Raw genomic sequence first — 12972 nt, forward strand, 5'->3', positions numbered from 1 at the left:
TCGGCTTGTTTTTCCTTTCTTCTCTCCGTTTTGGTTCCGATACTGTGCGGATTTGAGAGAAATAGAAGGCGAATGTCCCCATGGGTGATGGCTTCACTTGCACGCAGTCACACAATTCTGAGCTGAACTGGGAATTGGCTCACCCTGAAGCTTTGTCACTCAAATTCTGCCTATTGATTGTGTGGAGGCTGCGTGAGCGGGTGATTTGTGTGTGTGTGTGTGTCTGTGTGTGTTATGTTTGCACACACAGGGGTTAGGCGTGTGTGTGCGTGTGTGTAGGGGAAAACTGGCAGCTCTTACTTTGTGTAGGTGAATGCAAGGACTACTTTGGAGCGAACTTTTGGAGTGCTGGCACTGCCAGTATGCAACATCTCCCACACACGGCTAATCCCACTCAACAAAAGAACGTGATATGCTGTTTGTTCTATAGGAGCTGATGCTTGTGCTGTTAGATTTTAACGCTATTTCCTTCTGTCTTGCCGTTTTTCTAGGTCAGGAGATTTAATCCTGGGGGAATGCTGCTGAGATGACCTGCGTGGCCTTTGTTTCCTCAAGAGATTATTCTCCAATCAAAAGAGTGGAGCAAAATCGAGCCAGGACATGCTTGACAGGTTTACATGATGGACAGGTGATGGAGTCTTCCATCATCTTTCTCCACCAGTGACTCGGCCTGCCAGCTCTCCCCGCGAGGCATAAGTGTGTACCAGCAGTCCAAGGCCCCTTATTTGTTTGCCATGGTGACATAAGCAGTGCTGCAATATGAGGGAGAACCAAAACCGCCTCATTTCTTTCTCCAGTAGCTCCTGCAGCTGCTATCTTAATGCTTCTTGTATTTAGCTCCATAACAAGGCTGACCTTGCTCTGAGAATCCCCTGCTCGCTGTCCTCTATCCACACCGAGAGAGAGACTGTCCCCCAAGGTGTGCTGCTGAGCCGGCGCGGCAGAGCGGTGTGGCGTGAGACGATGCTGGGATGTGTGACCCGCCTCCGTCGGCAGGTCCGTCTCCTCCCCCTGCAGACCTCGCTGATACTTCTCTTCCTCTTCTGCACCGTCAGCGTCTTCATCTCAGCTTACTTCCTATATGGCGTCAAGCGGGAGCTGGAGCCGTCAGGAGGGGGTGTGTCCGGAGCCGAGGGAGCATCCGCCGACACCGATGACCCAAGGGTCACTCCATCCCGACTGCTGCCTTTGCGGCCTGTCTCAGGGGGCCCCGGGGCAGATCCCGGAGGGACAAGGACAGAACCTGTTGTCCTGGTGTTTGTGGAAAGCCAATATTCTCAACTGGGGCAGGAGATTGTGGCCATTTTGGAGTCTGGCCGATTCAGGTACCGGACTGAAATCTCTCCTGGCAAAGGGGACATGCCCACATTGACGGACAAAGAAAAGGGGCGTTTTACACTTGTTATTTATGAGAACATTCTCAAGTATGTCAACTTGGACGCCTGGAACCGAGAGCTGCTGGACAAATACTGTGTGGAATATGGAGTAGGCATCATTGGCTTCTTCAAGGTTAGGACAACACCACACTCCTTCTGCCTCCCCCCTTTCTCTCCCCTCTCTCACTCACACCTTCTGCCCTGTCCATCTGGCTCCACCGTCTCTAAGGAGATGGGATTCACAGAGTTGGAAAGACCTGCCTGGTTCAATATCACTCTGTCCCACGGCAGTGTCTTCTGACTCTCTTATGTTCTCTGTATCAATGTTTTTCTTTATTCTGCAATCTGGCCTTCTTCTCTTTTCTTCCTCAGTGTCTTATTTCTCTGCTTTGTTTTAATCTACACATGCATTCCCCAGCCTCCTTCTCCCTCTGTGTTTCTCTCATGCTCTCTCCTTTTTCCTCTATATCAGTAAATCCGTAGATGCTTATGTTTGCCCAAGGCCAGCTTTTTTTTCTTCTAAGGTGTTATGGTTTTAATCACCATTTCTGAGCCATGTACAGAATATGTAGAGATGTAGAAGAATGGGTGGTGGTACAGAAATTTTAGGCAGGTCATGGTTTCCTGGCAGAATTTACCACAAGGAGAAAGAAAAAGCAACCAGTACACTTACACATCTGCATGATTGATGTCGTTGTCCCGTTTTGGCCTTTCCTTGATGGATATCAGCGAGTTTGTTACATACACATGAAGTCCACTACAGACGCAGATGCATTGCTTCTAATTAGACTCCAGCTGTACAACAGTGGACTTACATCTGCTCTGCATCTGTAATTAGCTTTGGCTACTTTTTTCATGTAGCCCTACAAAGTTTATTTGGATTATTTGTGATTTACAACTCTGTGTTGTTTACAGTTAAAACTCTACAGGGTTCACGTGATCGTGAACACGAGTAGCATGTCTCCAGAGTTTTGCACACTGTAGAATTTTCCGTATAGCAAACATGATGTGGTATGATTTTGGTCATGTGTAGTCTGTGCAGAATAAAATAGTTCTTTTTTTAAATGAAATAAAATATTTCGACTGATATAGTGGCTGATATTAGCCATTTGCCAATATATCGATATTGTTTTCTCATATTAATAAAGACTCATAAATAACTACATCTAACAACTGTTAGGGAAATCATAAAAATCCTGTGTATTAGTGAAGCTTCATCTCCTTCATGAAGCACGCCTGATATATGGAAAAGGAAATTGATGTTGCATGTGTGCTTGTTTATTTTTCTACATATTAGGTGCTGATAAGATAAAATACAAAGAAAAATAAATACAATTAGATAGTTAAGCATTGCAATAGTTGTTATCTACACTACAGCCTCGGGGTAATTTAACTCCAAATGATGCGGGGGAAAGAAGCCAGAATGAACGAATGGTTAAAGAAAATCAGCTGATTTGTTTTTTATTAGATTTTTAAAACTACTAAATATGATCAGAGATGTAACGTATAGTTTGCACACATGAATGGAAAAAACGGTGATGTGACACCACGCAGTTTGTGTTAGTGTCAACTTTTCCCGCTAACACCCACGCGCTGTTTTGTATTTCTAAGGAAGACTTAAGTTGTGCAACATGAAGTGACTGTAAGTAATCATATAGCAAATCAAGCGAATACACTTTTTGTCACGTGTAGTCTGCGGAGAATAAAATGCTCCTTTTCAATGAAATTAGAGCTTGACTGAAATGTTGGCCAAGTTTCTGCTCTGTCGGCATCGGCCACGAACACAACAACAAACGGCTGATTGGAGCAGAGTCGGGCGGAGCGTAAACGAGTAATCCATGACATAAACAAGATTATATTTAAATGGTTTCCTTATGGTTTGTTAATAGGGACTCATAAATAGGGATGGGTACCGGTATCCGGTGCCATGATGGCACCGGTTCTGACATAAACGGTAGTAACCAGACCGAAAAGCAGCGCACATTTCGGTGCTTTATTTCGGTGCTTTTTTTTCCCTGAGCTGTGATACACTTTAGATTCTAGCCAATCATTTTACGTTTCCGAGGATAGTAGGCGGGTCCAGGTACGTACGTTCTTTTAGAGCAGAGCTACAGATTAAAAATGCCCAAGGCAAAGCGGTCAAAAGTCTGGCTGTACTTCACAGCAAAATATGCAAACTCAGCAGCCTGCAACAAGTGCTTTAAGGTGATACTGTGCAAAGGAGGTAACACCTCGAATCTGATGAAACACCTGGCGATGCATAGCGTTTTTTTTAAAAGCCGAGAAATGCGCCGTATTTGATAGCTTGCTGCGAGACCTCACACCGAGCACATCTACTGCGGGTGTGGTGCCTGTTATCGGACCCGGAGTTAGCAACATCCCCCAAAAACCCGAAGAGGAGAGTCCTGGCCCCTAGCCCTGCCAGTGTAGCAGAAATGATGAGGATGATGATGGCAGCAGCAGCCGTTCTTCTCTGCGTGAGTAGCTTAATGTTGTTCGTGTGTAATTTACGTTGAGTAGGCTAACCACGTTATTACATTGATGCATGTAAGGTGAACTAGCAAACATCATCATAGCTACATGCGGCTGTCTTCTTGTTTGATGGCAAATACTCCCTTCACCCTGGCCAAAAAGGCTAAAATGACCAAAGAAAAAGTGGAAAACAGTTAAACATGAGAGGTTTTTGGACAAAGTTTGTGTTTTTTCCATTGTTTAAGCACTGCTTCCAGCCAAGAGTGATACCATATATGCCCTATAGCTGCAGAAAAGGCTAACATTGTTATCTTTTTACAAAAAAACAGCTGAACATGAGGTTTTTGGACCAATTTTGTGTTCTCCATTCTTTAAGCACCGGTTTGAGCACCGTTTAAGCACCGGCACCGTTTCAAAAGTACCGGTTTGGCACCGGTATCGGATAAAACCTAAACGATACCCATCCCTACTCATAAATGACTGCACATACCAAACGTTAGGGAAAGGCGTTTATATTTTGTGCATCTAAAAGAAAAAAAATCTGACTTTTAAATCACCAAATATTTGTAATTTTGTCAATCTCAAAAATCTAATGTCAGACAGGCTCTAAATGCAGTCTACCTCACAGAGCAGGCCTAATTTGTAATTAGTATTTGTATGACTTTCTTCATATTAGTTTCTGATAAGATGTGATGAAAAGAAAAATCAATTAGATGACATGGGTAATCACTTTATTTACATCTGCAGCCTCGAGGTAAATGAGTGTATCAAATGAACGTTTCTTTAGATATAATGACCATCATGTGGACACTGCACAGTGTATATTGTGTTAATGTTTCTAACTAACACCCAAACACTGTGTTGAAATTCTAAGGAAGAGTTATGTTGAAGTGCAAGATGAAGTAAGAGAGAATCAGGGAATGACAAGTTTTGGCGGGGAAATTTCATTAAGCCTTCGCTGAAGCCTCAGTCTCAGAGTCTTTGAGAACACAGCAGGAGGTTATTCATTTTGACTGCAATCTCAGGGCATAGCAGATTGAGCATAGCAGGTAGAAGCTGCCTCATGCCTTCACGTTTGAGCAGGCCTGACATTCCTTATTTCACACATGACTGGAGAAATTGGGGAATTATTTCCAATGCATTTCTGTCTTCATCACTCCAGTGTATGATGAATCTGTGTGATTTCTCTCTCGTCTCTGTCTCTCTGTGTTGACCAGGCCAATGAAAACAGCCTGCTCAGTGCACAGCTGAAAGGCTTCCCCCTCTTTCTTCACTCTAACCTGGGTCTGAAGGACTGCACGGTCAACCCCAAGTCTCCGCTTCTCTTTATCACTCGATCTGGGCAGCCGCTGCCAGGTCCTCTCCCCGGAGATGACTGGACCGTCTTTCAGTCCAACCACTCGACATACGAACCCGTGTTACTGGCCAAGACCCAATCAGCTGAGAGCGTCGCGTCGATGGGGCAGAATGCTGCTCTGTTGCCATCAGTGGTGCAGGACCTGGGGCTTCACGACGGCATCCAGAGGGTCCTGTTCGGCAACAATCTGGCTTTCTGGCTGCACAAGCTGGTGTTTGTGGACGCTGTGGCCTTTTTGACGGGGAAGCGGCTCTCGCTTTCCCTGGAGCGCTACATCCTTGTGGATATAGATGACATCTTTGTGGGCAGAGAGGGTACCCGCATGAAGGTGCCTGACGTAAAGGTGAGTTTGTGTTTCAAAGTGCTAAAAAAAGAAAAACATCTTCTCAGAATAGAAACTGAACCCACTTATCTATTCATCAGCCACTGTTTTTCAACAGCCCTTTGCTGGAAAATAAAAAATTGCCTCACACATAGCATGTTCTACCCTCTGCCAGTCATACAGAAACCCCTTCTTCTCGCTCCTCTACTCCTTTTGAATGCATTCGTCCCAGTAGGCTGCTCAAAGCTGACAGGCCCCACTGCTCACACTGTCACAGAAGCTCCACAGCAATGAATATTTCAGGGGCCCAGAGACATACAAAGAATGTTGAAAAGCTCCTTGCTTGCGTCCCCTCAGAGCAGAACAGGCTCGCCTCACATGTGGAGGCAGAGGGTATGAGAAAAAGTTATGGAAGAGGCATCAAGGCCCTCCTCACTGGCAGCGCAGCAGCTAGCTTTTAGAGACGCATCACACCCTGACATGATGGAGAAATCTGAGCGAGAGAGGGGGGGTGTGCACTGGGAGCCTCATCCAGCACGGAGATCAAATGAAACAAACACCCGAATCAGAGGAGAGCAAAATATCAAACAGAATGGAGGAGAGGAGTGAGGCAACTGGGAGTGGATGCTGGATGTTTACCGAACGAAACTTTCAGAATAAAATATGCATGTGGGCACAAGACCGACCGGGTGTTCGCGCTTTCTCATTAATGCGCTTGTGCACCGGTTTCAGCGCATCGTGTACTGACTCACCCTCCTCTCCTCCTACTGTTTCAGGCCCTGCTGGAGACACAGAGGGAGCTGCGCACCCATGTGCCCAACTTCACCTTCAATCTGGGCTTCTCAGGGAAATTCTTTCACGCTGGTGAGATGCAACCCGACGAGAACTTTTGCCAGTTAACTCGCGCTGAGATAAACTAAAAAACATAAAACTTCAAGCTGGTGAAGTCGTGATTCATATTCTTTAATTTCGCTTCTCCTCTCCGTCCTCTCTGTCATGCCCTGACTTTGTCCATTCCCTGCTTCTCATTTCTCAAATGCTTCCTTCTAATATTTGAACTCTGTCTCTCCCTTTGCCTCGCTGACTTTCATTTCCTCTCCCTGTCATCACTGGCTCCATTTTACCTTTGCCTCTTCTTTGTCATCTCCCATTTTTATATCTTCAATTTCCTCATAACCCACCGCCCCTCATTTTTGCGCTAACCCCGTTCATCTCCCGCCATCTCCCCCTCTTCCTTTCCCATGCGATTCTCTCTTATGTCCAGGATCTGATGAGGAGGACCTGGGAGATGACCTGCTGCTTTCCTATGTGAAGGATTTCTGGTGGTTTCCTCACATGTGGAGCCACATGCAGCCCCATCTATTTCATAACCAGTCCGTGCTGGCCGAGCAGATGTTGCTCAACAAGAAATTTGCCATGGTGAGTCAGCTTGGGGGTAAAGGTCACATCGCTGTTTTGAGTAAACACAGTGATCGGCCTTTTCTTTTGCATATCCTGCTGTTTTGATTTAAATAGGCAGTCTCGGACGAGCTGGTGACGTTTTCGCAAGTAAAAAAACCAAAAACAATAAAGATTGAAGCTCACTTCAGTTAGCGGCACACGTGCCTCGAGCAGCTGTGTTGTAATACAGAAGGGCATCTGGTGCATCTGTGCCTGTAGCCCAAAAAAAAGTCTTGCATTGTTTTGATTAAGAATGCAAAAATAGTGCAATTTTAATCAGATGTGAAGATTCGGACCTGCATGTCTTCTGTGCAAGAAGACGCTGTGGAAGTAGGCTTGCTGAGGCGTCGTTCGGCTCTTATCTAATATCTCGCTGTGGCTGCTCTTTCCTTCCTCACTGCTCGCTCACTCAGTCCTCAAACAGAGACTCATAAAAATGAACTTGTTCAAAAAGAATGATTTCCATCTCCACTAACAATGTTAGCACGCGCGACGCATCTTCTATGACCCCTTTAACAGTTAAAAAACAAGTCTAAGATTTAACTGCACAGCAGCAACGGGAAATTATAGGTTTGGTAGAGCTCTTAAATGGTGTAATATGATCAACAGAACAGCGAGGCCGTTATTAGTTGCATAAATTTGCACACGCTGCATTGTTTTCCTGTGAATTCCTTCTACTTATACAGTCAGTGTGAATACAGCAAAGAAAATGCAGACTCCCTTTTCAAATTCAGACAATTCTCAATATCCCCAGAGCTCGACGGGTGTCGTTAAACCTCGCCTCGTTTTCTTTTTCATCCCCAGGAGCAGGGGATCCCCACTAACATGGGCTACGCGGTGGCTCCTCACCACTCGGGCGTTTACCCTGTGCACATACAGCTGTACGACGCCTGGAAGAAGGTGTGGGGCATCAAGGTGACCAGCACAGAAGAGTACCCGCATCTAAAGCCTGCTCGCTTCCGGCGAGGTTTCATCCATAGCGGCATCAGTGTAAGGCAACTTTTCATACACCCAGGCATTCAAAAAAGCCTCGTTATCTTCTTACCTCTGGCTTGTTAGCTTTCTCTCTACTTGGCTTCTCAACATCCATTACCTTCTGAGCCAATAATCCCTTTCAGGGGTCTCTTCTACCATTTACATATTTTATCACTCCCCCCTCCTCCTTCAGTTCTGTTATATTTATTCCTCTCTTATGACCAACTCTCTCTTTTCAACCTGTTCTTTTGCCCCTCATCTACTGCTCTCAGCGTGCCCGCTTTTCCTAGATGATAATTGTGATGACAGTGTTATTATTTTCCATCTTTGGAATCAGGAGTCCTGCAAAAGGCCGGTCCTGTTTGGTTGTATTTCCTATCGAGTGCCAAATGATAATGTAGTCAAGTGAACCAGTCTTGCATGAGACACCTGTCTAGGTTGCGCTGCCTAGGAGGCCTCAGCAGCATAATGGAGACTGACATCCTTGGCAACAGCATAGCGAGTGTCTGCATACAGCAATCATTGAAATGTCAGCACTCCCTCCTCAAAAAAAAAAACAGAAAGAAAAATACACTTGACTTTATTCAGCTTCGGATCCGAGTTGGTGCTGAAGAGAGCAAAATTAAAGATGAATAGAATACATTCAGGAGGTTTTAAAAGGTGGGTGGGTGAAGGGGGGATCTTATCCATTTCTTTCCCAGGTTGACCTTCACTGCTGATAAGAAGCAGTGCAGCCTCAGTCCAGTTGCTTTGTAGTGCTGGCATTCAGTCAGTCTGTGTGGTCCCACAGTTCTGTTCCTGTCCTTGAGATAGAGCAGTCTGAATGGACAGTCTCCACTGCTTACTGATGATTGATATTCAGTTCCCCTGACACTCCAAACTGTAAACGCATTTCCATGAATTTCCATATAGACTCGGAGTGAATAAGAGGTTTGCTTTGGCTAGATGAGCTGCATAATATGAATGTTATTGGAAGCAAACAATGTGTGGGGTAACTGCTTGGAGTACTGACAGCGTCGCTCTGCTCTCAGCGGAGGGCTGATGGTGTGTACTTATTTCTGACAATGCACTTCTCATGATCCTTTTTTTTTTTTTTAACGTGAGTGTGTAACTTCATTCCCTTTTTGTTTCCTCGCTCTTGGTTTGGTGACTTTGTGTTTTTGTTCGTGTCACAGGTGCTGCCCAGACAGACCTGTGGTCTTTTCACGCACACTATCTTCTACAAAGACTACCCGGGCAGTCCGAATGAGCTGGACAAGCTCATCAATGGTGGAGAGCTCTTCCTCACTGTTCTTCTGAACCCCGTGAGTCAATTACACATCCGCACAACACCTCGATAGTCTTGCGAGCTTGGAAAAACCGTTTTACTGATGGTGTAAATTGAAATTTAAACGAGGGACGGGACAATGACTAGTCGGTGAGTCACACAGGGATGTCTGCATCAAGCGCACTCTTTTTTTTTTTTTACTCTGCTGCTGTTGCTGGAGCCAAAACAGTGTTGAGAATTCGTTGTGTTTGTCAGCATGTTTTGTTTGAGATGATATAAATGGGTTAGTCTGGTCTGCAGATAATTTTTGCAAGGCTTTACTTTTTAAGTGAGACTTGTATGTGTCACATAATTATAAAGTGTTGTTTCAACAGTTTTTTTTCTTTTTTTAAACTGCCACTTCCTCTTTTGCTCTAAACCTTTTCCCTCATACTGCGTATAATTAACTGTGATCCAGGAAAAGTTCATCTGAAGGTTTTAGTGGCTTATTGAGAACTGGGGCAGCATGCTCTAATATTGAAAGTCTATTATACTATATAGTGATAGTAATGAATGTCAGAGTCATTCATCTGTGATTGATCTGTTTATTTTTATTTTATTTTTTTTTAATAATGTAGTGCAAAAGTCTCGAGCCACCCCTCATTTCTTTATATTTTGCTAGGAAAATGCAGTAAAGCATAAATGGAAAACAGTATCTGCGGCAAAACCACAGTTTGTACAATTTGAAAACATGCGGAGGTCAAATTTTAGACTGACCACATTCTTAGGCAAGCTCTGCTGTCATCTTTTTTTATGTAGTTTTCAGGAAAAGCTCTCCAGGCTTTTGAAAAGACATTCAAAGCTCATTTTTGGGTGTTGGCTGTGTTTTGCTATGTCCTCTGTTAAGATGTTCCCACACTGTTTCAATAATATTGAGGTCTGGACCAATCCATGACTGATAGTGCTGCATTTTTTGTTTTGGTTTTTCTGACCATTTACTGCATTGGTCCATTCGTTTGCGTTTCTTGTCATGCTGAAAAGTGAAGCTGTTGCCAATCAGACGCTTTCTGGATGCTGTCACATGGTGGATCCAAATCTGTCGATACATTTCTGTGTTCATAGTTCACTTTTGACAAGAGCCCAGCCCCTCGAACCATGACAGTCTCCATTGTGTTGGGCTGCTGACCCCCTCCGTACGTCTCAAGAGTGATTTGAAATATAAAAAAAAATTAATGTTTCAGTTCATCACCCTGTAAGACCTTTTGTCACCTTTTTTCAGTTCAGTTCTTGGGTAATTTTGCTTACCATTTTTGCTTACCACTTCTTCTTTTGTCTTTCAGTTATCTAGTTTCCTTAAACTGTTTTGTTATGTTTTGGTTTGGGTTTTTCAAAGAGCACACTGTACACTGTGGTGAGGTATGCCGATAGCTCTTTGGAAATCACATTTGTGTTGCAAGAATACTATTTTACATCTGTAAAACTCTTTTATCTTGCACATTTTTGCACAAAGTAACAAAGTGCCTGAAGATGCACTTCAAAATTGCTAAGTTGCCTTATGTTATGTGTAGGCTCGACTGGTTCATCACTTGAGTTCGGGGCCTTTTTGTGCTTGAATGATTCATAGGTCAGTGTTTAGTGTCATTCCTCTGAGAACATTCCTCTGATAATGGTAAGAAAAAGTGAAAGACCTTCATAAAACCTTGAAATGAAATCTGGCTACTTGGAAGCAAAATATTTTTCTAAAAGACAGGTGGCTCAGGACTTTTTCACAGTACTGTAGTACTGTTGGTAAAGTGTGCTCATAATAATGTACCAGAGTTAGGATTTGCTTTTGTTTGACATAGGCAGACATTTCTCACTTGAAAAGCTGGACTCACTAGAAGTTTGTCATTTTCTGTTCTTCCCCTTTTATAACTCTCTCTCCACGTTTCCCTCTCCGTTTGCAGATCAGCATCTTCATGACCCATTTGTCCAACTATGGGAACGACCGCCTCGGCCTATACACCTTCAAAAGCCTGGTCATGTTCGTCAAAACATGGACCAACCTGAAAATGCAGACCCTGCCCCCTGTCCAGCTGGCTCAGAAGTACTTCAGCCTGTTCCCATCTGAGAGAGATCCCCTCTGGCAGGTGAAAAGAACATACTGAGTGTAATATTCCTTATTTTTTATATTTTACTGAAACTCACGAAGGAGGGACGATTCCAGAACCTGCTCCAAGTCTGCGCACGTATTCTTAGAGCTATGAAAATGAGAAAAACAGCATATGTTCACAGTGGCAGCTATTGCATAGCTTAATGAGCAGGCTAGATACAATTACAGCCCATTACGGGGGTATCATCCTTGCTGCACTCAGTATACACCATATATCACCACCGCACAGGCCTATCGCAGTTGTTGAGATTTGCAACACTGCAACGTGTAGTTAGATTTTCCCAAGTTAGGCCGTGTCATAAATCAAGCAAAGCCTGTGCGCAATACCTTAATGATGGCCACTTCACCATTTGGTTGCTCTCATATCTGTTAAAAATTTGTAACACTGGATGTTTTTTCAATGTGTTTTCTGTTGGCTACAGGATCCTTGCGAGGACAAAAGGCACAAGGATATCTGGTCCAAAGAGAAAACATGTGACCGCTTCCCCAAACTGCTTGTCATTGGTCCTCAGAAGACAGGTGAGAAGCAGTACTTCAACACCCTCTACAGGACATAGCTAGAAGTGATTAAATGTGACGATTGCCATTGTTATTCTATCTTTATTTCAGACATATACAGAAAAAACGATATATATACATGTTTAGCTTTACTCAGTACATTCAGCCATTCAGTTCAAAAGCAGAAGTTATCTTATGAGAGGTTGTCACCGTGGTTGACTGTAGATGTCTGTTACATTACACTTAAATCTGCTTTCTAATTATATTGTTTAGGGCTGCACGATTTTGCATAAAATGAGAATCACGATTTTTTTTGCTTAGAATTGAGATCACGATTCTCTCACGATTTTCTTTTCCAGTATAAATATTTCTTGCACTTATTAACTGCACATCAACTTCGTAACAGTTGAGACTGAACATAAAAACAATAAATGTCTCACATTTTGTCATTGCCGCAAAATGTTGTACTGCTTGTAATTCCGTCTCCACCGTTGCTCAACACTGCGTGTATAGAGCAGGTAGTGCAACATTTTTAAAATAGTTGCGGGACGGCACTGTGTAGCGTTTGTCTAGGATGTTGATCATTTTCCTAAATCCCTCGTTTTACAGTGTTGATGGGAGCCATATCTTTAGCCAGGTGATAAGTGATAGCCTCCGTAATTTCTTTGTGCCTGCGGGAGGTCGACGGGTATGGGGAAGCGCTGTATAAGGTTCCCGTTATTAATGTTTGGGTGGTTGACGGGGACGGATTTTCTCCTGTCACTTTCTTGGCCTTTACAGCTTCGTCATATTGCACTTTATGGTGACGTTTGAGGTGGTTATACAGATTTGTAGTGTTACCTTGCGGTGCTGCTACTATGGCAAAACACAGCTTGCAAATGATATTTTTTTGACTCTCATCATCTTCTTTGAAGCCAAAAAACTTCCGCATGGAGGAATGAGAACCTTTTCTTGGAAGTAATTTTACAGTGGGGTTGTCATTCTCACCGCCATCAGGAAACGTTTCCTCTGCGCTCATTGTGTTTTCTCCCCTCGGGCAGTTTCACGTGCTCTCCGTTGTTTTTTCCCTGCCAGATGGCTTCTGTATCACGTGGTATAAGGCTCCGCCCTTGTCATTTGTTGAGCAGGAAGCGT

General features: G+C 43.9%; 1 protein-coding gene across 2 annotated transcripts in view; it reads left to right on the forward strand.

The window, feature by feature from the left end:
* The window catches only part of ndst1b (N-deacetylase/N-sulfotransferase (heparan glucosaminyl) 1b), a 51236-nt gene that overhangs the window by 32679 nt on the left and 5585 nt on the right, over positions 1–12972 (forward strand). For both annotated transcript variants that reach the window (XM_084944964.1, XM_084944954.1), the window contains 8 exons: positions 492–1509; positions 5066–5548; positions 6304–6391; positions 6792–6946; positions 7772–7957; positions 9118–9246; positions 11135–11317; positions 11763–11859. In XM_084944964.1, the coding sequence (XP_084801090.1) occupies positions 964–1509; positions 5066–5548; positions 6304–6391; positions 6792–6946; positions 7772–7957; positions 9118–9246; positions 11135–11317; positions 11763–11859 (1867 nt within the window). In that variant the 5' untranslated portion in view covers positions 492–963. The remainder of the gene's footprint in view (positions 1–491; positions 1510–5065; positions 5549–6303; positions 6392–6791; positions 6947–7771; positions 7958–9117; positions 9247–11134; positions 11318–11762; positions 11860–12972) is intronic.

This window comes from Perissodus microlepis, chromosome 2, assembly GCF_051167445.1.
Source record: "Perissodus microlepis isolate ML-2025 ecotype Zambia chromosome 2, ASM5116744v1, whole genome shotgun sequence".
NCBI classification, from domain to species: domain Eukaryota; kingdom Metazoa; phylum Chordata; class Actinopteri; order Cichliformes; family Cichlidae; genus Perissodus; species Perissodus microlepis.